The sequence below is a fragment of the Pristis pectinata genome, chromosome 37 (assembly GCF_009764475.1).
Source record: "Pristis pectinata isolate sPriPec2 chromosome 37, sPriPec2.1.pri, whole genome shotgun sequence".
In the NCBI taxonomy this organism is placed as follows: domain Eukaryota; kingdom Metazoa; phylum Chordata; class Chondrichthyes; order Rhinopristiformes; family Pristidae; genus Pristis; species Pristis pectinata.
This window is the reverse complement of record NC_067440.1, coordinates 12,731,271-12,756,726: the sequence shown is the minus strand read 5'-3', so window position 1 is coordinate 12,756,726 and position 25,456 is coordinate 12,731,271. Positions and strand designations below refer to the sequence as shown.

Below are 25,456 nucleotides of genomic sequence, written 5' to 3'. Positions count from 1 at the left end.
ACTCTGCGACTGGGATCCCCAGGGGCCGTGTGATCAGTGGAGGGGGTCACAGCCAGGCAGAGGGCTGGCACACCAACTAACGGTGCACAGTCCAACATCACGGGGTTCACACCGTCACTCCACCTGTCACACACACGCACTCACGCCCCCCACACGCCCGCCCCTCACACACACGTGTCCTGCACGCACCCCGCGCCACACACACACACACGCCCCTCACCCACCTGTTGACGTTTTTGACGTCGGATTCCTTGAGGGAGCCCTTGAATTCCCGGAAGGCCAGCCCGATGACTCGGTAACCACGCTGCGTGAAGCTCTCCATCACCGCCTGGAAATCATCGGGAACTGCTCCAGGAAACGGGAACAGCAGTGTTACCATGGAAACCCAACGAGCAGCTCAGGAACCGGGTGGGAGCGGTGGGGGGGCAGGGAGGGGAGGCTGGGGGGCGCGGAGGGGTCCCAGAGACTGCCTGTCCTCCCTCAAAGCAGATGCCCCCCGATCTGCCCCTTTGCCGCAGGCTCCGTCGCCCCCCTGCCCTCCCTCACTGCGCACCGCGAGGGGTCCGACCCCAACCTGTTCCCAGCCCGCGCTGGCTGCCTTGGGGGGGGGGGGGGTGCAGGGCTGGGTCGGTGGGGGAAGTGGCTCCTGGAAACCCACGTCTGCCGGAGCAGACCCTCCCTCTGCCCCTCCCTCCCTCCCTGGGACCTGACTCCCCCCCCCCCCCACCTGAGTCGGGGCTGCAGAGCTTTGCCACGGTCTCAGGAGCCCCCTTGCAGTAGGCGACCAGGTTCTGCTCGTCCAGGTTCTTGCCGACGACCGTCATCCGCTGCAGGGCGGAGGAGAAGGGAAACTGCCGCAGGATCCCGATCCCGGACCGGAACCGGCAGACCTGGAACGGGAGGAGGGCAGAGGGTCAGGGGAGGAGGGCAGAGGGTCAGGGGGGGAGACAGGGTCACAGGGGACGTGAGGGGGAGTGGGGCAATGGGGGGGGAGAGCCTGAGTGACCGTCGGCGGGGAGGGGGGAGGCAGGGACTGGGATGGTTTGAGTGGGGACAGAGCCCCCCTCACCTCACTCACCACCTCACCGGAGGGGCTGGGCCTGGCGTTGAGGGGACGTGTCGGTTTGACGACGATCAGCGGATTCATCCGGTTCAGCCACCGCGCCTGAGACACCATCTCCTCCAGCACCTGAGGCAGACAAACGTCAGACGTGGCCCCCGTGGCCAAAGGAGCGACACGATTGGCTGCCTGCAGGGGGCAGGAGGTCCCTGCTCCGCCAACACAGAGACTGCAGATGCTGGAACCTCACCCTCAAACCTGCGGACAACCTTGACCCACTGCAATTCACCTATCGCCGAAACAGGTCTACAGCGGACGCCATCTCCCTGGCCCTGCACTCAGCTCTGGAGCATCTGGACAGCAACTGTGCCCCATGGTGATAAGACTATTGATCGGTTCCCTTATACAATGAGATGGACTCTGAGCTCACGATCTACCTTGTTGTGACCTTGCACCTTATTGCACTGCACTTTCTCTGTAGCTGTGACACTTTACTCTGTACTGTTACTGTTTTTACCTGTACTACCTCAATGCACTCTGTACTAACTCATTGTAACTGCACTGTGTAATGAACTGACCTGTGCGATCGGTCTGCAAGGCAAGTTTTTCACTGCACCTCGGTACAAGTGACAATAATAAACCAATTCCAATACAAACGCACTGCTGTCCTAGTCCGGCCGACTGACTGCTATCTCGCTGCGGCCAGACGTCAGCTCTCGGACACCCCTCAACCTGGACCCCACCGAGGGGCATCTGGCCACTGTCTCCCGCACCATCACCGACCTCACCACCTCTGGAGACCTCCCACCGACAGCCTCCAACCCCAGCCTGCCCCTTCCAACCTCTTACCCCAAGATCCACAAACCTCACTGCCCGTGTTCCAAGCCTGCACCGGTAACGCCCCCCAACTCTCTCTCCGCCGCACTGACGACTGCATTGGGGCTGCTTCCTGCACCCGTGCAGAGCTCGACAACTTCATCAACTTCGTCTCCAACTGTCACCCTGCCCTCAGGTCCGTCTCCGACACCTCTCTCCCCTTTCTGGATCTGTCTCCATTTCCAGAGACAGATTGTCCACTGAGATCTTTCACAAACCCACAGTTACCCTGACTACACCTCTTCCCACCCCATCACCTGTAAGGACGCCATCCCCTTCTGCCAGTTCCTCCACCTCATCTGTTCACACGATGAGGCTTTCCACTCGGGGACATCCGAGATGTCCTCTTTTTTCGGTGACCGGGGTTTCACTTCCCCCACCAGCAATGCAGCCCTCACCTGCAACCCCTCCATTTCCCGCACATCTGCCCTCACCCCATTCCACCCCACCCCCCGACATAACAGGGACAGGTTCCCCTTGTCCTCACCTACCGCCCCACGTGCCTCTGCATCCAACACATCATTCTCCCCAACATCCGCCACTGCCAATGGGATCCCACACCAGGCACATCTTCCCCTCTCCGCAGGGATCGCTCTCTCCGCGACTCCCTTGTCCCCTCGTCCCTCCCCACTGATCCCGCTCCGGGCAATTTATCCCTGCAGCCACACCACGCCCCCTCCCTCGCCCCCATTCACCGCGCCTCCTCCCTCGCCCCCATTCACCGCGCCCCCTCCCTCGCCCCCATTCACCACACCGTGACCCCTCCCTCGCCCCATTCACCGCGCCCCCTCCCTCGCCCCCATTCACTGCGCCCCCTCCCTCGCCCCCATTCACCGCGCCCCCTCCCTCGCCCCCATTCACCGCGCCCCCTCCCTCGCCCCCATTCACCGTGCCCCCTCCCTCGCCCCCATTCACCGCTCCTTCTCCCTCGCCCCCATTCACTGCTCCTCCTCCCTCGCCCCCATTCACTGCTCCTCCTCCCTCGCCCCCATTCACCACACCGTGACCCCTCCCTCGCCCCATTCACCGCACCCCCTCCCTCACCCCCATTCACCGCTCCTCCTCCCTCGCCCCCATTCACCGCTCCTCCTCCCTCGCCCCCATTCACCACACCGTGACCCCTCCCTCGCCCCCATTCACCGCGCCCCCTCCCTTGCCCCCATTCACCGCGCCTCCTCCCTCGCCCCCATTCACCGCACCCCCTCCCTCGCCCCCATTCACCACACCGTGACCCCTCCCTCGCCCCCATTCACCGCGACCCCTCCCTCGCCCCCATTCACCGCGCCCCCTCCCTCGCCCCCATTCACCGCACCCCCTCCCTCGCCCCCATTCACCGCACCCCCTCCCTCGCCCCCATTCAGGGTCCCAAACTATCCTTCCAGGTGAGGCAGCGCTTCACCTGCGAGTCCCGAGGGGGTCATTTATTGCGTCCAGTGTGGCCTCCTCTACATCGGTGAGACCCGACGCAGACTGGGTGACTGCTTCGTCGAGCACCTTCATTCCGCCCGCCGCAAAAGCCAGGACCTCCCAGTGGCCACCCACTTGGGCAGGCACGGTAGTGCAGCGGTCAGCCTAACGCTATTACAGCGCCAGTGACCCAGGTTCGATTCCCGCCGCTGTCAGTAAGGAGTTTGTACGTTCTCCCTGTGTGTCTGCGCCGAGTGTCTCTCAGACACCACAAGGCGGAGGTTCCACTGATCGCTGGAAACTGCACCCAATGCCTGGTACCCCTCCGGGAACCCCCATCCCCTTCCCCCTCACCCCCTTCTCCAGGACCTCTCCCACCTCCTTCCCCCTCCAGGGCCCCTCCCACCTCCTTCCACCAACCCTCTGGGACCCCTCCCAGCCCCTCTGGGACCTCCCACCCCCCCTTCAGGACCCCTCCCACGGACTACTCCCACCTCTTCAGAGACCCTCTTACCTCGGACCCCTCCACCTGCCCCCGCCCTTCCCCCCCTCCCCCCACTGGGATCCCTTCTCTGACTCCCCCCTTCCCAGGACCCCTTCCCTCACCGGGACTCCTCCCCACTGGTACCCTTGTCCCTCCCCCGCACTGGATCCTGCCCCCCCCCAACCCCCGGAACCCTTCCCTCCCCCCAGCCTGTTCATAAGCCGCTCCCCAAATATCCATCCCAACACCCCCCTCACTGCCCCAGCCTCCAACACAACATTGCCCCAGCACAACTGAACCCCCATTCTGAGGGGGGAGCCGGGGGGAGGGGGGCTAATGCTACGAAGTACTTTGGGGGAAAAGTCACTGCCTTAAACCTGTGGGGGACTGCCGATGCTTACACAGCAAGATCCCACAAATTGCAACCTGCTTTCCCTTCAGGGACGTTGGTCGAGAGATTATCAGTGGGGGCCCCCCCCTCACCACCACCCCCTCCCACCGCACCCGCTCACACAGCGTGCCACTCCCTCACTGCGGCCCCTCCCACAGCACAGCGCTCCCTCACCACCTCGATCCTTCAGCCACCCCTCCCTCAAAGCGCCGCCCCCTCGCTGGGACAGAACCATCAGGCTGGGGGTGGGGATGTACTCACCCAGTTGGTGGCCCGGAAGAGGGTGAGGTCGAGCGGCTCTCCCTGCAGGGTGCTGTGGGACGAGGTGAGGGTCAGGGAGTGGCAGGTCGCCATGGCAGCCAGCACCTCGTCCTCGGTGAACACGTTTATCCTCAGCGTGCTGTCGCTGTACAGGAAGCTGTCGATCACAGCGGGACGTTGTCAGGGACACTTTGTGGATGGGGTCAACCCACAGAGCGGGTGTGTCGATTGATGGGGTGCAGGGGGGGGGGGTGGTCTGCCTGCAGGGAGCGGGAAGGGTCCACCTGTAGGGGGTGGGTGGGGAGGTCCACCTGTAGTGGGCGTAAGGATTGGCGTGGGGTGGGTGGGGGTCCACCTGTAGGAAACAGGAGGACCAGCTTTGGGGGGGGGGGGGGGGGGGGACCGGCGTGGGTGTCGCCTGGATCTTGAGTGGAACGCAGCGGGGGGAGCCCCCGTCAGCGTGTGTCCGACTGTAGCAGCCTCCACCCCCTCACCCCCACCAACAGCCCAACTACTCACTTCTTGTTCTTGGCCGGCACCACCCTGTACAGGTCCATCCCGTTCTCCGTCAGGGTCCCCGTCTGCAGTGGAGAGAGAACAGGGGTCAAACACAGAGACCCCCACCCTCCCCCACGGAGGGGGACGGGGAGGGAGAGGGGAGGGGGGAAACCAGGACCCACCTTATCGAAGCAGACCAGGTCGAGCTGGCCACACAGGTTGATGCGGTGGGGGCTGATGCAGTAAATGCCCCGTCTCCGGAGGCGCCGCTGTGCGTAGACCACACCGACCGTCACGGCGGCGGGCAGCGCGGGTGGGACCACGATGGTGATGACATCGAAGGCTTTCAGCAAGATCTCCGGGATGGGCTCCTGGCGGGGCGTGGAAGGTGGGTGTGGGGGGGTGGAAGGTGAGTGGGTGGGGGGGAAGGAGCCATCAGCAGACAACAACCCACCATAATTACTCATTGGAGAGGAGGAGCATGAGAGGAGACATGATAGAGGTGCATAAAATATTAAGAGGAATAGATAGAGTGGACAGCCAGCACCTCTTTCCCAGGGCACCAATGCCTAATACAAGAGGGCATGGCTTTAAAGTAATGGGTGCGAAGTTCAAGGGAGACGGCAGAGGGAGGTTTTTTACCCAGAGGGTGGTTGGGGCATGGAATGCGCTGCCTGGGGCGGTGGTGGAGGCAGGTACATTGGTCAAATTCAAGAAATTGCTAGATAAGCATATGGAGGAATTTAAAATAGAGGGATATGTGGGAGGAAGGGGTTAGATAGTCTTAGGCGAGGTTTAAAGGTCAGCACAACATTGTTGGCTGAAGGACCTGTATTGTGCTGGACTGTTCTATGATTCTATGATCCCCAACCCCACTGAGACAGGGAGGGTGGGCTCCACAGGGCAGGGTGTTCCCGAACCAGCAGCACTGGGGGGAGATATTCCTTCCTCGAGCTGCGAACCCCCGGAATTCTCTCTCCCACCTGAGTGAGCAGATGCTGGCCGGATCCAGGAGACACTGGGTCCCTGAAGCCCATTGCCCCCTTCCTGACTCCCCGAATATCCACTGATCCCGGCCTGGATCCCAACCACAGAGAGATCCGGCCAACCCTGGGGGCGGGGCCTCAAAGATTCCCAACCCTCAGAGTGGGGAGGGTTTTTCCTAAACTCAGGCTGATGTGGCCAGTCAGAGTTATACAGCACAGCATGGAAACAGGCCCTTCGGCCCAAATCATCCGTAATGACCAAGGTGCCCATCCAAGCCAGTCCCATTCACCCACGTTTGGCCTATATCCCTCTAAACCTTTCCTATCCATGGACCCATCCAAGTGTCTTTTAAATGTTGTCAATGTACCTGCCTAACCCACTTTTTCTGGCAGCTCGTTCTTTATATGGACCACCCTCTGGGTGAAGAAGTTGCCCCTCAGGTCCCCTTTAAATCTCTCCCCTCTCACTTTAAACCTGTGCCCTCTAGTTCTTAATTCCCTAACCCTGGGAAAAAGATTGTATGCATTCACCCTGTTGACGCCCCTCAGGATTTTATACACCTCTATAAGGTCACCCCTCAGTCTCCTACACTCTGACGAATAAAGGCCCAACCTGCTCAACCTCTCTCCATAACTCAGTCCCTCGAGTCCCAGCAGCATCCTCGTAAATCTCCTCTGCACTCTTTCCAGCTTAACACCATCTTTCCTACAGCAGGGCGACCAGAACTGAACACAATATCCCAAATGCGGCCTCACGAACGTCCTGTACGACTGCAATATTTTGCCCCAACTCCTGTACTCAGTGCCCTGACCGATGAAGGCCACATGCCAAATGCCTTCTTCACCTCCCTGTCTACCTGCAACACCACTTTCAGGAAACCACGTACCTGTATGTTGAGATGCTGCAGCCCAGGGAAGGGGTCACTCTGAAGCACACCTCCCAGGAGGGGCTCACCCTGGGTACCCTGGGGTCACGGCTGATGTCCGTACCACAGCGGGACAGAACTTGCAGAGTGAACACCTGCCTCCTGCGCCCGAGATCCCTCAGCCCACATAGGGGGACCCGGGCGACCCTGGGGCCCAGTACGCACTCACCCCTCGGATGCAGCTGACAACAACCGTGTAGACGAAGCCCAGGACCGCAGCGAGCACCAGGCAGACCACAAACCGCTTGGCATCACGGAAGAGCTTGAAGTCAACAGGCTTGGGGAAGAGGATGGACCTGACCAGCTGCCCCTTGGTGGTGAGGAAGCCTGGGCGAGGAGGAGAGGAGAGGGAGGGTGAGTGCAGGGGCCGGGACCCTGAGGGGTGGTCACCGACCCCGCCAGCGAGACCTTACCCGTGCGGATCACCACTGCCTTCACATACTGCTCGTAGGGCCGAACTTGGATAATCAACGTCCCACAGAACAGCACGTGCCGCTTGTAGTCCTGCAGGCAGAAGATCGGGTCGTTGTAGTTGCCGGCTTCACAGATGTCGGGAAGGGGAGTCTTGGTCACCGGCACGCTCTCCCCTGGAGAGGCAGACACACCGTCAGAGGCTCCCCGTTACCCCGGGCGCACTGGCTACAGGTGCTCGGTAACAGTAACAGCCAACCACCTTCTCCACAGCCCGCGCTTCTCCCAGCCCACAGACCCCTCCCTCGCAGCACCCTCCCCCAGCCCCCACACCCCTCCCTCCCCGCACCCTCAAGCCGCTACACCACCCTCAGACCCCACACACCTCCCTCCCTGCACCCCCCCCCCCCCTTCAGAACCACGGTGGTGTTTTGTGTCCACCCAGCCCGCCCCCACCCTACAACAGTCCCGCTCCCTGTGGGTGTCCCGGGACAGGGGTCCTACCTGTCAACATGCTCTCGTTGACCACCACCGCCCCATTCATCAGCACCACGTCACAGGGCAGGATCATCTCCCGCTCCGGGATAACGATCACGTCGCCGGGAACCAGCTCCGACGAACTCACCATCTCCGAGGCTGCGGGGGGCGGATGGTCAAGGTCAGGAGGACGACGAAACGGCACCGCCCCTCCTAAGGGGCCGAGCTCCCTCAGGCAACGCCCCTCCCTCAGCACTGCCCCCCCCCGACCCCCACTGTGCTGAACCTCAGACACCGCCCCTCCCACCGCGCCGAGCCCCCTCGGACACCGTCCTCGGCACTGCCCCACCGCCCCCCCCACGGCGCTGAACCTCAGACACCGCCCCTCCCCCTCCCACGGCATGGTGCGATCCCTGACCCTTGACCCCTGCACACTCCCCCCACCCACCCCCAGTTACAGGCGCTCTGGGCTGGTTCACGACTTCAGGCCCCCTGACTCATCCCCTCTCCGCCTGTAGTCACGGGGACCCTCCCCTCCACCCGTAGTCACGGGATCCTACCCTCCGCCTGTAGTCACGGGGGGACCCTACCCTCCGCGGCGGTCTCTGAGGTTGTGTGAGGGCAGCCCAGCACTCACCACTTCCCTTGCGCAGCACGGACACCCGGACAGAGCTGTGGGACTGCACCATGTCATGGAGCATCGTGTACTGCTGCAGGGAGCGGGGCAGGGCCGTCAGCACCAGGGCACAGCATGATCCCACACCCACCTCCTCCTACTCCCTCACCAGGGCACAGCACAATCCCACACCCACCTCCCCCCTCACTGGGGCACAGCATGATCCCACACCGACCACATCCTCCTGGAACCTGCTCCCCCCTCACAGCTGAGGATGGAGGGCAGGAACTCCCTCCCCTCCCCATCCCTCCCCACCGAGGGGCAGGTCACATCCCAACCAAGATCAGCTTCTGACTCGATGAGACCACCCAAGAGCAAATTCAGCCACCACCCCCCCCCACCCCCCCCGTACCTGTGACCCCCTCCGGCCCCTACACCCCTCCCCATCTCTTGTAACCCCCTCCAGCCCCCACACCCCTCCTGGTCTTTGTGACCCCCCTCCCTCCCCTCCATCTCTGTAACCCCATCCAGTCCCCTCCACCTCCCTCTGACCCTGTACCGCCTCCCCTCCCCCCCCACAGTCCCCCCTCTACCCCTCCCTTACCTTGCGTGCCGTGTACAGGGACAACGCGATGGACGAGATGCTCATCACGATGATGGCCACAGCGTAGGGGTAATAAGCCTCCACGAACCACAGGATGACACTGAAGGCTTGGAAGGCGTAGAACGGATTGAGGATCTGCAGAGAGACAGGAGCAGCTCAGATTGCCAGGGCCGGTGACTCCACCCCTCCTCACTGAGCCCCGATTGTGGGATTGCGCTGTGCACACATTGACAGCTCTCTGCGGAGCCACGGGGTGGGAGATGCACTCCTGATGTTCTCACTGCTGCAGCACTCTTGTAGAATTACAAATTCCCCCTTTCGTCACCTGAACAATTGGGGCTTGAAGAGCTCAGCAGAACACAGAACAGCACAGGAACAGGCCCTTCGGCCCACCCTGTCTCTGCCGGCCACGATGCCAGCCCCATCAGCCCGCACACGGCTGACATCCCTCTGGTCCCTGCCTGTTTCAATGCCTCCCAGACGCTGTAACTATCTGGTCCCAACACTGCCCGTCCCCCTGCCTCCCCCCCCACCAGTCAACGTGGGCAGGACCACAAACAGAGCCCCCGAAATAATCACAGATCGAGCAGCGTCTGTGGGGGGGGAAGAGAGTTCATGTTTCAGGTCCAAGACCCTTCGTCAGAACAAAAGGTGCCAGACCCGAAACATTAACGGTTCTTCTCTCTCCACAGATGCTGCCCAACCTGCTGAGTGTTTCCAGCATTTCCTGCTTTTATTTCAGATTTCCAACATCTGCAGTTTTTATTAAATAAAGTTATATTAATGCAGGAAGGACTTGGGTGAGAGGTTGAGAAACGGGCACATTCTGTAATGACTGTCCCCCAGTGAGGGTCAGTGTGTGCGCCTGGGACCCGTCCCCCCCAGTGAGGGACAGACTATCCTGGGACAGTGGGATACAGGAGTTTGCTGGGACTGTTCTCACCTCCTTTGCCAGGAGCTTCCAGTATGGAGGGACCTGGACAGCAATAACGTTGGGGCCATAAATCAGTTTCCTGGGTGGAAAGTTGTGAAACAAGTAGAATTAAACATGAGGCAAAACAACAGGGAAAGGAATAGTCTCCGGCGTGCGGGAATTTCATATTTTGCCAACAACCTGTTCTGAGATTCCTGGTAAACTAAACCATCCGGGTAGTTCTTGTGGAGATCAGAGCAGGACACATTCTGTTCCAGACCTCTAGAAAACAGCAGGAAAACAGAGTCAGGAGCGAGTCCCAGACTTCTCCTCTACTCCTGCACACGCACAACTGCGTGGCCAGATTCTGCTGTAACTCCATCTACAGGTTTACAGATGATACCACCGTAGCGGGCCGTATCTCAAACAGCGATGAGTCGGAGTACAGGAAGGAGACAGAGAGCTTAGTGACATGGTGTCATGACAACCTTTCCCTCAATGTCCACAAAACAAAAGAGCTAGTCACTGACCACAGGAAGTGGGGCGGTGCACATGCTCCTGTCTACATCAACGGTGCTGAGGTCAAGAGGGTTGAGAGTTTCAAGTTCCTGGGAGTGAACATCACCAATAGCCTGTCCTGGTTCAACCATGTAGACACCACGGCCAAGAAAGCTCACCAGCGCCTCTACTTCCTCAGGAGGCTAAAGAAATTCGGCTTGTCCCCTTTGACCCTCACCAACTTTTATCGATGCACCATAGAAAGCATCCTATCCAGATGCATCACGGCTTGGGACGGCAATTGCTCTGCCCAGGACCACAAGAAACTGCAGAGAGCTGTGAACACAGCCCATCGCATCACGGACACCAGCCTCCCCTCCATGGACTCTATACATCTTGCTGCCTTGGTGTAGCAGCCAGCATAATCAAAGACCCCACCCACCTGGGATACTCTCTCTTCTCCCCTCTCCCATCAGGCCAAAGATACAAAAGCTCGAAAACACGTACCACCAGGCTCAAGGACAGCTTCTATCCCACTGTTGTAAGACTATTGAATAGTTTCCTAGTATAAGATGGACTCCTGACCTCACAATCTACCTCATGGCCTTGCACCTTATTGTCTGCCTGCACTGCACTTTCTCTGTAACTGTAACACTTTATTCTGCGTTGTTAAAGACATTCTATAAGACATAGGAGCAGAATTAGGCCATTAGGCCCATTGTGTCCACTCCATCATTCCTACATGGCTGATTTATTTTCCCCTCTCAACCCCATTGTCCTGCCTTCTCCCTGTGACACCCTCACTAATCAAGAACCTATCAACCTCTGCTTTAAATACACCCAGTGACGTGGCCTCCACAGCCGTCTGTGACAATGAATTCCACAGACTCACCACCCTCTGGCTAAAGAGATTCCTCCTCATCTCTGTTCTAAAGGGACGTCCCTTCATTCTGAGGCTGTTCCCTCGGATCCTGGACTCTCCCATTGATGGAAACCCCCTCTCCACGTCCACTCTACCCAGGCCTTTCAGTATCCGGTAGGTTTCCATCCTACCAAACAGGTAATCGGTATTGTTTACCCCTGCACTACCTCGATGTACTGATGTGATGAAACAATCTGTATGAACAGCATGCAAAACAAAGCTTGTCACCGTACTTCAGTACATGTGACAGTAACAAAGCAATTCAATTCAGATATAATCAGGGGGTGGGAAGGGGGGGGGTGGGGCAGGGGAGACCCCGCTGGACAGGATGAGGTGTGTAAATAACTGGGGTAACGTTCTGGGGTCAGATCACACCTCAGCATGAAGAAGGATCTCTTGTTGGGGTCCCAGATGTACCGGATGCTCTGGTGCTGCAGGTAGCGGATCTGTGGGAACACAGGGGGAATAAAACAGTGAGGGCAGCTCCCACAATGGGACGTCCCGATTCCCCCCTCCCCCCACCACTGGTCTCCTGCTCCCCGACCCACCCCCGGGGTCACCTGTATCCCGGTGAAGGAGATGTTCTTCCGCAGCAGGGAAAATTCGTCGACGTCCTCGGGGGCCCCGGGGTCCCGGCGGTCCACCTGCGGGCTGTACTTTAGGTACATGAACTTCACCCGCTGACGGTGCCATTCCTGGAACTCGTCCTGTTCCGGGGGAGGGGGGAGGGGGTGGGGGGCAGCAATGGACAATGGGGGGAGGGAGTGGAGGAAGGGAGAGAGAGTTTGAGCAAAACAAGACACAAAGCGCAACGTCTCCACCGGTCACGGCACCCCGTCCCCTCCCTCCTGCTCCAGCCCCACCCCCTATCCCCCTTAACGCGAGGAGCAGGAGGCAGTTCAGCCCATCGACTGTGCTACCGTCCTGAGCCAATCTCACTGCCCCCTACCTCCCCCCAACACCCAAGAATCAGCGACTGTGGCCTTCAGTGGGAGGGGCTGCAGCTCCTCTGTGCCAAATAGTCCCGCCCCGAACCCGACTGACCCGGCCGCTCCTCCCCCCCAACTCCCCCCCCACCACCCCTGCCCCCTCCCCTCGCCCCCTCCTGCCCTCCCCTCTCCTCAACCCCTCCCTTTGTCCCCCACACCCCTCTCCACGTGTCTCTCTCCCCCTTCCCCCAGTGCCCCCTCCCCCTGCACCCCCCCACCCCCTTCACCCCTCTCACCATCCCCTCCCCTCCTCTCACCGTGGTCTTCATCAGGACGTACTCGGCGTCCTGCAGGTCACAGGGGGAGCAGAAACACCTCATGTGCCACTGGGGCCTCCAGTAAAAGGCCACGAGGATGAGGCCACAGGACAGGAGGGTGAGCAGGGCCGAGAGAGCTGCCCTCCACCAGCTCCAACAGTACCCGTAGATCACCTGCGGAGGGAGAGCACGGCGCGTAAACCCCGGGGAGGGGAGGGGCAGCACACAAGCCACAGTGATCCGTCCGCATGCTCACATCCATCGGGCCCCCCAAATCTGCTCTCCAATAACACCAAGGCTGACCTTGACCTCAAGACGACTCTCCCGCACTGACCCCTATCATCTAAAAAATCTATCAGCAGAATGAGCCTCAAACGTGAAACTCCCTCTGCACCGTCCCGTCACACACTCCCGGGGTCAGACGCAGGGTGAAGATCCCTCCGCACCGTCCCGTCACACACTCCCAGGGTCCGACACAGGGTGAAGCTCCCTCCGCACTGTCCCATCACACACTCCCGGGGTCAGACACAGGGTGAAGCTCCCTCTACACTGTCCCGTCACACACTCCCGGGGTCAGACACAGGGTGAAGCTCCCACCGCACCGTCCCGTCACACACTCCCAGGGTCAGACGCAGGGTGAAGCTCCCTCCACACCGTCCCATCACATGCTCCCGGGGTCAGACACAGGATGAAGCTCCCTCCACACAGTCCCGTCACACACTCCAGGGGTTAGTCAATGTATAAACTTCACTCTGCGGTTTCCTGTCACTCACAGCCCAGCGCCCTTCCCCCACACGCCACTGCCCCTCCCCCAGCCGCACAGCAGGATCCCACGGCCAATTACCATCTCGTTGCCTTCGCCCACGTTCACCACTCGACAATGGAGGGGGGCCTCCGGCTCGGCATCCCCAGAACCCCTGATGTGGCAGGGCTCGCAGAAGTTCAGCAGCTCGGTGATGCTGTGCTGGTCGTTCCCGCTAGGCACCGCTCCCTCCTCCCTGGGCTGTGGGGTACGGGCCAATCCTCGGGACCCGTCAGCCGTCACCCAGAGGGTCCGCTCACTGCCGCCGCTCCCGTGGCCACCGGCGGGGCTCTGCTGGCCAGCGTCCCGGTGAGGCTCTGCCGTCCCCATGTTCCTCACTTCACTCCTGTCATCACCGGACACATCATCTGTAGAATTGTCGAAGATTGCAGAGGGACATTGATAGGACGCAGAGCTGGGCTGACAAGTGGCAGATGGAGTTCAATCCGGAGAAGTGTGAGGTGGTGCACTGTGGAAGGACAAACTCCAAGGCAGAGTACACAGTTAATGGCAGGATTCTGGGCAGTGTAGAGGAGCAGAGGAATCTGGGGGTCCATATCCACAGCTCACTGAAAGTTGCCTCACAGGTGGATAGGGTAGTTAAGAAAGCTTATGGGGTGTTAGCTTCCATAAGTCGAGGGATTGAGTTTAAGAGCTGCGATGTAATGATGGAGCTCTATGAAACTCTGGTTAGACCACACTTGGAGCACTGTGTCCAGTTCTGGTCGCCTCATTATAGGAAGGATGTGGAGGTGTTGGAAAAGGTGCAGAGGAGATTTACCGGGATGCTGCCCGGTTTAGAGAGTATGGATTATGAGGAGAGACTAAGGGAGCTAGGGCTTTACTCTTTGGAGAGGAGGAGGATGAGAGGAGACATGATAGAGGTGCACAAAATGTTAAGAGGAATAGATAGAGTGGACAGCCAGCGCCTCTTTCCCAGGGCACCAATGCTCAATACAAGAGGGCATGGCTTTAAAGTAATGGGTGGGAGGTTCAGGGGAGATGTCAGAGGGAGGTTTTTTTACCCAGAGTGGTTGGGGCATGGAATGTGCTGCCTGGGGCGGTGGTGGAGGCGGTTACATTGGTCAAATTCAAGAAATTGCTAGATAAGCATATGGAGGAATTTAAAATAGAGGGATATGTGGGAGGAAGGGGTTAGATAGTCTTAGGCGAGGTTTAAAGGTCGGCACAACATTGTTGGCTGAAGGGCCTGTATTGTGCTGGACTGTTCTATGTTCTAAAACACCCCACGCCAGTGTGAACATGTTTTACACCCCCTCCCACCCACGCCCAAACTTCAGTCAGTGAGGCTTTTTAACACCTTATGAACTTGATTGACTTTTTTTTTTGAGTAGGTGACGAATGAAAGGGGAGGGCGGTGAATGCTGTTGGCATGAACTTCAGGAAGGTATTTGAGAAGATCCCTCAAGGTCAGCTGATCCAGAAGGCACATGGGATCCACGGTGACTTGATAGCTTGGATGAAGAATTGACTCGGCTGTAGAGACAGAGGGCAGTGGTGGAGGGGTGTTATTCTGACTCGAGGTCTGTGATCAGCGGCGTTCCGCAGGGATCAGTGCTGGGATCACCCAAAGGACTTGGATGAAAATGTAAGCTTGCATATGAAACAGAAGTTGGTGGAGCTGTGGGGGGCACGGAAGGTCGTTGAAAGGGTCCGGCGGGATTTAGAGCAGTTGGAAATGTGGGCAGAGAAATGGCAGGTGTGATTTAATCTGGCCAAGTGTGAGGTGTTGCACTTTGGGAGGTCAAATGTAAGGGGAAAGTGTAGAGTAAATGGCAGGACCCTTCAGAGCGCTGACGTACAGAGGGGTCTTGGGGTTCAGGTCAATAGCTCCCTGAAGGTGGTAACACATGTAGAGAGGGGGGTAAAAAGGTGTGCCATATCTGTCAGGGCACTGAGTGTAAGAGTCAGGAAGTCGTGTTGCAGCTGTATAAAACTTTGATTAGGCCACATCTGGAGTATTGTGTGTAGTTCTGGTCTCCCCCACTACAGGAAGGATGCGGGGGGTTTGGAGAGGATGCAGAAGAGGTTCACCAGGACGTTGCGTGGATTAGAGGGCATGAGCTACGAGAGGTTGGACAAACCTGGGTTATTTCCTCTGGAGCGTCAGTGACTGAGGGGAGACCTTATGGAAGCTTATAAAATTATGAGAGGCATAGATAGGGTAGGCAGAGAGAGTTTTTATTCCCTGTGTGAAAATGTCAACTATCAGAGCTTTAACCTGAGGGGGTTGGGGGAAGTTTAAAGAAGATTTGTGAGGCTTTTTTTTAGAAAGTATACAGAGAGGTGGGTGCCTGGAGGCAGATACAACAGTGACATTTAAGAGCAATTTAGACAGAGACATGAACACGCAGGGAATGGAGGAATGTGGATCACCTGCAGGCAGATAGGATTAGTTTGATTTGGCATAAGAAGATCTCTTTATTAGGCACATGTACATCAAAACACACAGCGAAATGCACCTTTTGTGCAGTGTTCTGGGGGCAGCCCGTAGGTGTCACCACGCTTCCGGCACCAACATAGCACGCCCACAACTTCCTAACCACGGACAGCATAGACATTGTGGACCGAAGGGCCTGTTCCTGTGCCGTTTCATGCTCTGTGTCAACCCTCTGCAGCGACAGCACTGTGGCTGTGGGCTGCCAGGACTGCCCAGTCCTGCCTTGTAACGAGACTGTCTGTCCAGCGGGCCCGTGGGATCTTCCTCTTCCCTACTGCGTACAGGCACCGTAACCAGGGCTGTACAGGAGGAGCCTGCCGGCACCCCACGGAGGTGGATCATTGGGGAAGGGCAGTGGGTACAACAGGACGAGGCAGTAATCACCACCACGGGAATGCCGGAGGCAACATTCCTGGCTCCCACCCTCCACCGTGGGAATCCCAGAGGTTCAACATCGTCACAACTGCCAGTCTGGCAAAATTCCTGATCCCGTTGCAGTCACTGTGCAGGTGGTGAGGTGTCGGAGAAAGGGAATGGGTGTGAGGAGGGAGGGGAATGGAAAAGCGGCATCACACCCCTGGATACTTTGCCGGGGCTTTGCGCAGGGGTCAGGAAGTGTGGGACAGTCACCGACAGGACAGGGTCAGTGAGAGAGAGACTAACCGGCACCTAGCACAGTGGCTGCGGACAGAAGATCCCACCCCTCTCGCGTGACCCATCAGCCCCGGTGTCGCTGGAGAAGGAACGGCCTCATTTCCTGAGGCAGGAACCGAAATCGAGCCAGGGAACCAGCGCGTCACCACCTGCAGCCTCCGTCCCTCTGCTGCTGGGTTGGGGAGGTGGTCCCATCCCAACCTACACACAACCCATTCACAGGGACCAGTCAACCACAGGAACAGTGCGGACCCCCGGTGCCTGGCTGTGGATGGAGGGGAGAGCTCAACGGGCCATCGTGCAGGAGCTCCCAGCTGTTTGTCCTCCCCTTCCCTACTCCAGGGTCTTGAAATCAAATCTGTGACTGCAAGGAGCCACTGCCTCACAGCTCCAGAATCCCGGGTTCGATCCTCACCTCCGGCGCTGTGTGTGTGTGTGTGTGTGTGTGTGTGTGTGTGTGTGTGTGTGTGTGTGTGTGTGTGTGTGTGTGTGTGTGTGTGGATAGCTGGGAATGGGAATGGGTCTGATCTGAGAGTTGGTGTACCCAAGGGGTTCCTATGTCGTAAAAATGTTCAAGAAACTTGGTCTATACACAATGGATGCAATACAGCTAGCCACTGGCAGTCTGTGAGCAGGGGCACGCTGCGGAGAGCAGAGCTGGGACTGTTGCTTGTCACCGACATAAATGACTTGGTTGAGAATGTGGGTGGTCTGATTGGCAATTTTACAGATGACACAAAAACTGGTGGAGTTGTGGGTAACGAGAAAGGTTGTCTCAGGATACAGCAGGACACAGAACAGCTGGGAAGTTGGGCAGAGATGGAATTTAATCCAGACAAGTGTGAGGAGATGTGCTTTAGGGGTGGGGGTTCAAGTTCTGGCAGGGACCTTGGGAGTGTTGATGTACAGAGAGACCTTGGTGCAAGCCCACAGCTCCCTGAAAGTGGTGACGCAGGTGGATGGGGTGGTGAAGGAGGCATTCGGTACGCTTGCCTTCACAGGCTGAAGCATCGAGTACAAGAGTTGGAACGTGACGTTGCAGTTGTACAAAACGTTGGTGACACCATACTGAGGTACTGTGGACAGTTCTGGTCACCACACCACAGGAAGGATGTGGTAGCAACAGGGAGAGTGCAGAGGAGATGGGATGTTGCCCAGAATGGAGCGCTGTGGTTACAGGGATAGATTGGACAGGCCAGGTTTGTCCTCACTGGGACGTGGGGCTGAGGGTGACCTGATAGATTTACAGCATTATGAGGAGCATAGACAGAATAGAGCCTTTTTCCCCCAGGGTTGGGGAGTCTAGAACTAGAGGGCACAGGTTTAAGGTGGGAAGAAGAAATTTAAGGGAGCCCCGAGGGGTGGGTTTTCCACACAGAGGGCAGTGGTTATTTTGAACGAGCTACCAAAGGAAGCAGTAGAGGCGGGTACAACGACGATGTTTTAGAGATATTTGGACAGATACGGGGATAGGGAAGGAGAGGTCAGATATAGGCCCAAGGTCGGCAAATGGGACTGGGCTATCATAGATGAGGTGGGCTGTATGATTCTACGAGGCTTGGACAAACCACATGTTCAGTTTCACAGATGACGATGTGTGCTCGTGTTACAGGCAAGGTCAGTGACCACGGTCCAGATCCACGTGGCCCTGAAATGAGTGGTCATTTCAGCCGTCAATTAAAGTTGTGGTGTCATGTGGCCTCCACGGAACCCTCCCACCCCAAAGGACAAGATGGATTATTACAACAATCCAACACTTTCATGGCCACATTCCCAATTCCTTTTTAATTAAATTCCCCAGTGGCTGCTGTGAGATTCGAACCCACACCTGGAGGTGACTGGGGTTTCTGGTTTGGTAACATAACCAGTAGCTTCCCCTGACAGAAACGTCTGGCCGCGGAAGTCACGCGGAGACCCTCCGTTCCACAACACACCTCCAACCCTCCAGACAGCAGAGGGTTGAGAAGGAACGGGCGAGAGAATGGGGTTGGGTGGAGGGAGGGTAACAAGGGAGTGGATACACCCAGCCTGGCTTCAGACATCGGCTCCACGGCCGTTACCTTGTGTCCCGAGAGCTGGAGGCTGCCTGGCTGCTCCCCTTGTCTCATGGCCAGGCTCCCATCATTGGCTGAGAGCGGGCAGCCTCCTGCAAGCAAGGTCACAATGTCCCATTGTTGCGGGCGCTGCCATTGGTTCCATTGGCAACAGAACAGGTCGTGACCCCAGGTGGGGGAGGGGGTGGGCCAAAGAGGCTGAGGCCCTGGGAGGGGTGTGCGTGATGATCGGCCCAGATACGAGGGGCCGAAGGGCCTGGTTCGCGCAGTGCGACTCCATGCCACACTGCGCCCACAGATCGGGCGGGCTCTGTCCCATCCTGAGGCCAAGTCGAGGAGGGTTCCTGAAGATCGGCAGGACAGGGGATTTCTCTCCGGCATCGAGAGGACATCCCTAGATACAGTAAAATCCAGTGAAGTCCCTGCTGTAAAGGGTCAGTAACACAAGGAGACGGACTTTAGATAACGGGGGAGGATTTGCTTTATTTACTTAGTGACATTGCAAATTGTGGGGATCCAGGATGTGCTGCCTGGAAGTGTATCCCGCAGGAACTTTCAGAAGGGAATTGGAAAATCTGGGAAAAGATCTGCAGGATCGTGGGAGAAGAACTCTTTCCTCACAATACTGGAGGCAGTTCGGCCCATCAAATCTGTGCCAGCTCCCAGAACTATCCCATTCCCCCATACATTCCCCTGTAACCCATCCTCTCTCACACTCCCCTGACTCACCAATACCACAGGCGATTTACAGCAGAAAATTAACCCACCAATCCACGGGTCGTAGGGACACGAGAGGAAACCGGAGCACCTGGGGGAACCCCATGCGGTCACGGGGAGAGCGTGCAAACTCCACACGGACAGTGCCGGAGGTGGGGACTGGAGGTAAGCAGCAACACTTCCTGCAGTGCTGTCCAACCAGAGAGATTTTCCCAAAGAGCTGGCATGGGTACGATGGATTCGCCCTTCTGGTTGAGTGAGCTGGGGCTTCTCTCTTTGGAGAGGAGGAGGATGAGAGGTAACATGATAGAGGTGCACAAGATGATAAGAGGCATAGATCGAGTGGACAGTCAGAGACTTTTCCCCAGGCATCAATGGCTAACACGAGGGGACATAATTTTAAGGTGATTGGAGGAAGGTATAAGGGGGATGTCAGGGGTCAGGTTTTTTTTATACAGAGAGTGGTGGGTGCTTGGAACGCACTGCCGGCAGAGGTTGTGGGGGCAGATACATTAGGGATATTTAAGAGATTCTGAAATAGACACATTAATGATGGAGAAATGGAGGGCTATGTGGGTGGGAAGGGTTAGATAGATCTTAGAGCAGGATAAAATGTCGGCACAACATTGTGGGCCGAAGGGCCTGCACTGTGCTGTAGTGTTCTATGTTCTATGGTCCTGGCCCTAGCACAAATACAAGAGCCTGTCACCCACTCACTCCTGGTCCTAGTCCCCACCCACAGCCCTGGCCACTTCTCAGCACATCCTGACCCACCTGGACCTTGGCCTCCATTCTTTGCATTGTGCTTTCCACAGCGAGCATTACCAAGCCTCTGGGAACCAGGACCCCTCTCCACTTCTACCGGGGGAGCTGAGCCAGGAACCCTGAAGGATTTGGAGGATCTCCCCTGCAACTCTTGGATGTGGTTTAACTCCAACTGTACAACATAAAGACAGACCTTAAGCAACAAAAACCGTTGAAATGATCTGTCTGGATGGCATGAGAAACAAAGTTTTCCACTGTACTTTGGTACACGTGATAATGATAAACTGATTTACACACTTCCCAGTCATTCTGCCTGGGTGTGTCAGCACAATTTGAAAGACCCATTAACCCTTCAATAGCCCACCCTACGGACCCGGACTCACCTGTTTTGACATCTTGGGAGATTTCGAAGGAGCCAGCTGTAGTTCCATGGTTTTCCTGTACACACATCCTGGAGATCCGGGTGGATGCTGGAGGCTGAGAGTGCCTTTCTGCTGGTGGTAGTCTGGGAACCATGTGAGCTTTGGCTCAATCACCCCACCTCAATAAAATTCTTTAGAAATTCTTGCTGTGACACTTTACAGTGCTGGCCATTCGGCCCACCCCATGTATGCTGGGCAAAGAACGGACCCAATCAGATTCAAAGGGCTCCTGGTTCAACAACACATTCACAGAGCGACGTCCTCTGACGCCCACAGATACCTCGACTACAGCTCCTCCCACCCTGTCTCTCGCAAGGACATGACACCTTTTTCTCAATTTCTCCATCTCTGCCCCCACGATGAGGCTTTCCACTCCAAGACATTCGAGATGTCCAACTTCTTTACCGACCGTGGCTTCCCCACCCCACCAACTGTGGTCGAGAGAGCTCGCACACATACCTCTGCCATTTCCCGCACCTCCGCTCTCACCCCCACCCCTCCCAGACCCAACAGGGATAGGGTCCCCCTTGTTCTCACATTTCATCCCACCAGCCTACGTACCCAACACATCATTCTCCGCCACTTCCGCCATCTCCAACAGGACCCCACCACCAAGCTTACCTCCCCCTCCCCACCCCTTTCTGCCTTTCGCAGGGACCGCTCTCTCCGTGACTCCCTCGTTCACTCCTCCCACCCACACCCATCCTGCTCCCAACCCGGGAACCTTCCACTGCCCCCGCCATAGGTGCAACATCTGCCCCTGGACCACCTCCATCACCTCCATCCAGGGACCCTAACAGTCCTTTCAGGTGAGACAGAGATTCACCTGCATGCATTCAGTGCTCCAAGTATGGCCTCCTCTACATTGTGAGACCAAACGCAGACTAGGTGACCATTTCGCAGAACACTTGTACTCTGTCCATAACTGCGATCTACATGTCCCCGTTGCCAGTCACTTCAACTCCCCCTCCCACACTATCACTGATATGTCCGGCCTCGGCCTCCTCCGCTGCCGGGAGAATTCCCGGCACAAACCGGAGGAACAGCACCTCATTTTCCGTCTTGGAACCTTGCAGCCTAACGGCATGAACATCGAATTCTCCCGCTTGAAGTAATCTGCGCCCAACCAGGCCTCTTCTTTTCTTCCCTTTCCCAGTCTCTTTTTTCTACCCCCCCCTCCCTTTTTCCTCCTAACCTTTGACCCATCCCCCAGTGGATCTGCTCTCCCCTCCTCCCCCACACCTGCCTATCACCACCCTGTGCCCACCCCGCCTCCCCTCTTTTGTCTACCTATCACTGCTCTGCTTTCCCCTCCTATATATCAGGCTTCCCCTTTCCCCATCTGCAGTCCTGAGGAAGGGTCCTGACCGAAAACGTTGACCGCCTGCTTTTCTCCACAGATGCTGCCTGGCCTGCTGAGTTCCTCCAGCACCATCATGGTTTTCATTTGGGTTCCAGCATCTGCGGTCCTTGGTTTCTCACAGAGCACCATCCCTTCAGTACATCTGTTTGGATAACCTGGTGTACCCGATTCCACCGCTGGATTCAGTGACAGCACCTTGTGACTGGGATGGTGGCCAAGCCTCAGACATGGGAGACAGCACTGCAGAGGCAGCAAACATGACCTTTGAGACTTGGAGCCGCTGGCCCAGAACATTGTGTATCTGGCCAGTGCAGGCAAACGACAACGCCCTTCCCCCCCCGAGTTAGTTGAATGGCCGAGCAGGTCAGGAGCTGAGCAGGTCTCCTCCCAAGTCTGTGGTCTGGATTCAGAGCTGGAGGAACACTACAGGGAAGGTGTCAGCTCCCGTGGATCTGGAGTCGAACGGCAGTGGGGAGGTGGGGAGCATTAGAAGGGTCGGTGAAAGCAGAAACCCTCATCATAGTTAAAAAGGGATTTGGATGAAGGGACACTGGGAGCAGGGCCGGACACCGGGAACTGATGGGGCCCTCCTCACAACGGACTGAATGTCCCACCTATGCAATCGTGTAATACAGTAAACTGGCAGCAAACAACTGCCGATTCAAGGGGTGCCTCCGTCCCGAGCAGTCGTTTGCTCCCAGTTCTGTAGACGAGCTCCCAGCCCATGTTAGATGAGCGACAGTGCACTCCAGACATCGCTTTAATCAGCTCCCTGCACAGCCTCGTGTCTCCCCACGAGGACTTCAGAATCCCACAGCACAGAAACAGGCCCTTCGGCCCATCACGGGCATGTCAACCATTTTGCCCATCTACACGAATCCCATTTGCCTGCATTAAGACTGTATCCTTCCACATTGCCCATGTCTAGATGCCTCTTCAGGGGAGCGATTGTACCCGATCCCGCCACCTCCTCAGGCGGTGCGTTCCAGATGCCAACCACTGTGCAAACTCCCCTCAAATTCCTTTAAAACTCTTTCTCGTCCTAACCCTACACCTTCGTTTTGTTACCCCGACCATGCAAGAAGATTTTGACCATCTACCCGATCTATGCCTTTCATCATTTGCCAGAGTCCCTAGCATGATAAGATGGACTCTTGACCTCACAATCTACCTCGTCGTGACCTTGCACTTTATTGTCTGCCTGCAGTGCACTCTCTCTGTAACTAACACTATATTCTGCATTCTGTATTGTTTTCCCTTGTACTACCACAATGCACTGCATAATGAAATGAACTGTATGAATGGCATGCAAAACAGTTTTTCACTGTCCCTTGGCACAATAATAAACATTTAATTTTTTGATTTTACCTGTTTATACACCTCTATCAGGTCTCTTCTCAGCCTCCTTCGCTCCAGGGAAAACAAGCCCAGCCTATCCGGTCTCTCCTTGTTCACACTACCCGGACGAAAATCAGCCAGGGTCCCTACTTAATTTAGTTGCCTGCAGAGGAATATGCAGCCTCGTGAGGATTACATTCCTGGAGTAATTCTGGGCAGGAATCCACTACACTAATCCGGTTTTCCTCTCTCATGTTCTCATTGCCACCCCCACACCTGCTCCCCCACCTATACTAAGACGTCAGTCAATTAACCCACCAACCTGCACGTCGTTGGGATGTGGGAGGAAACCGAAGCAACCAGGGAAACTCGCGCGGTCACAGGGAGAACGTGCAGACTCCACAAGGACAGCGCCCAAGGTCAGGATCGAACCAGGTCCCTGGAGACGTGAGGCAGCAATGCTAACTCCTACACCACTGAAGCTTTCTCTTAGACAACCAATGCCTATCTGTGCACTTTGACATGAGGTTCATTCTGCAATGATAAGAATTGCAATGCAAAAATGTCAACAGCTCTTCTATTCAAATCCCCAGCACTTAATTTATTTAATTTGCTCTTTAACATTGTCCTTGGCAGTTCAACTACAAGAGGCAGCACGCCAGAGGATCCCATTTCCTAAAGCTTCAGACATTACCACAATCCAGAGGCTCGGAATAATGATCGAGAGTCAAGTTCAAATTCCACCACGGCAGCTGGGAAACTTAAATTCAATGAGCTTAAATCAATTTATTGTTAATGCCACCTTGAACCTACCAGAAAAACTAATTTGTCTCTCAGAAGAAATCTATCACCCCACCCAACCTTGAGCATGCAATCCACAGCTTGGTACAGCAACTGCTCTGCCCGTGACTGCCAGAAACTGCATTGAGTTGTGGACACAGCTCAGCACATGACAGAAACCAGCCTCCCCTCCATGGACTCTTGTCTACACTTCCCACTGCCTCGGTAAAGCAGCCAATGTAATCAAAGACCCCTCCCACCCTGGACATGCTCTCTTCTTCCCCCCTCCCATCAGGCAGAAGATACAAAAGCCTGAAAGCACGTACCACCAGGCTCAAGGACAGCTTCTATCCCGCTGTTGTAAGACTATTGAACAGTTCCCTAGTACAATAAGATGGACTCCTGTTTTCACAATCTACCTTGTTATGACCTTGCACCTTATTGTCTGCCTGCACTGCATTTTCTCTGTAACTGTAACACTTTATTCTGCATTTTGTTATTGTTTTCCCTTGTACTACCTCGATGAACTGTTGTAATGAATTGATCTGTATGAATGGTATGCAACACAAGTTTCTCACTGTATCTCAGTACGTGTGACAATAATAAACCAATTTCCCAATTTTCAGACACACAGTAGTTCGATTGACTCTTAACTGCCATCTGAAGTTGCCTGTAAGTCACCGAAATCCAAGTGTAATTAAGGAAACATTGATCTCCTCAAAGACTCCCATATTCCGAGAATAAATTTTAACTCAATCTCAAGTATCCATGCTCTTCCTTGGTAACCCCAGCACGGATACCCATAGGAACCACAGTTACTATTCATACCAGCTCTACACACTTCCCAAAGTCAACCTGCCTGGCTGTGTCGGCACCATTGAAAGACCCATTAACCCTTCAACAGTCCACCCTACAGAACTGAACTCAATGGTTATTTGAACTCACCTGTTTTGACATCTTGGGAGGCTTCGAAGGAGCCAGCTGTAGTTCCATGGTTTTCCTGTACACACATCCTGGAGATCCGGGTGGATGCTGGAGGCTGAGAGTGCCTTTCTGCTGGTGGTAGCCTGGGAACCATGTGAGCTTTGGCTCAATCACCCCACTTCAATTAAAACCCTTTAGAAATTCTTGCTGTGACACTTACAATGCCAGCCATTTGGCCCATCCCATGCATGCTGGGCAAAAATAAAGCCAATTAGATTCAAAGGACTTCTGGCTCACCACCCTATCAAGCTGTGAATTCCAACCCCACCAGTCACTGGACTTTGGGCAATAAAATGTGTTACTCACCTCCCCTCGTCTACCCCTAATTATTCACCCCTCTGCTTGGGGTAAACAGGTCGCTGTTATTTCACTGTGTCCAGGCTGCCCCATACACAACTCACCTTGTCTCTTGTCCTACACCACCTGCAAGCCTCAGCAGTGGCCCAGACTGTAAGCCTCCAGCCCCAGTTCCATCCTTGAGAGTCAGCTCTGCATCCTCTCTGGTGGGGTCATATCCCGTAAAGTTTCCAAATTAAACCA

General features: G+C 56.3%; 1 protein-coding gene across 1 annotated transcript in view; it reads right to left on the bottom strand.

Annotated features, from left to right (window-relative positions):
- Positions 1-20,725, bottom strand: part of LOC127586647 (polyamine-transporting ATPase 13A3-like) — a 34,406-nt gene extending 13,681 nt beyond the window's left edge. The window contains exons 1-19 of the mRNA XM_052044763.1: positions 20,413-20,725; positions 13,421-13,746; positions 12,577-12,750; positions 11,879-12,037; positions 11,706-11,776; positions 10,112-10,192; positions 9,941-10,010; positions 8,998-9,132; positions 8,415-8,487; positions 7,805-7,936; positions 7,303-7,476; positions 7,059-7,216; positions 5,160-5,348; positions 4,999-5,060; positions 4,480-4,636; positions 2,016-2,106; positions 1,070-1,305; positions 728-890; positions 225-345 (exon numbers count right to left, since the gene is read on the bottom strand). Coding sequence (XP_051900723.1) covers positions 225-345; positions 728-890; positions 1,070-1,305; positions 2,016-2,106; positions 4,480-4,636; positions 4,999-5,060; positions 5,160-5,348; positions 7,059-7,216; positions 7,303-7,476; positions 7,805-7,936; positions 8,415-8,487; positions 8,998-9,132; positions 9,941-10,010; positions 10,112-10,192; positions 11,706-11,776; positions 11,879-12,037; positions 12,577-12,750; positions 13,421-13,746; positions 20,413-20,545 — 2,705 coding nt within the window. The 5' untranslated portion in view covers positions 20,546-20,725. The remainder of the gene's footprint in view (positions 1-224; positions 346-727; positions 891-1,069; positions 1,306-2,015; positions 2,107-4,479; positions 4,637-4,998; positions 5,061-5,159; positions 5,349-7,058; positions 7,217-7,302; positions 7,477-7,804; positions 7,937-8,414; positions 8,488-8,997; positions 9,133-9,940; positions 10,011-10,111; positions 10,193-11,705; positions 11,777-11,878; positions 12,038-12,576; positions 12,751-13,420; positions 13,747-20,412) is intronic.
- Positions 20,726-25,456: the final 4,731 nt, after the last annotated feature.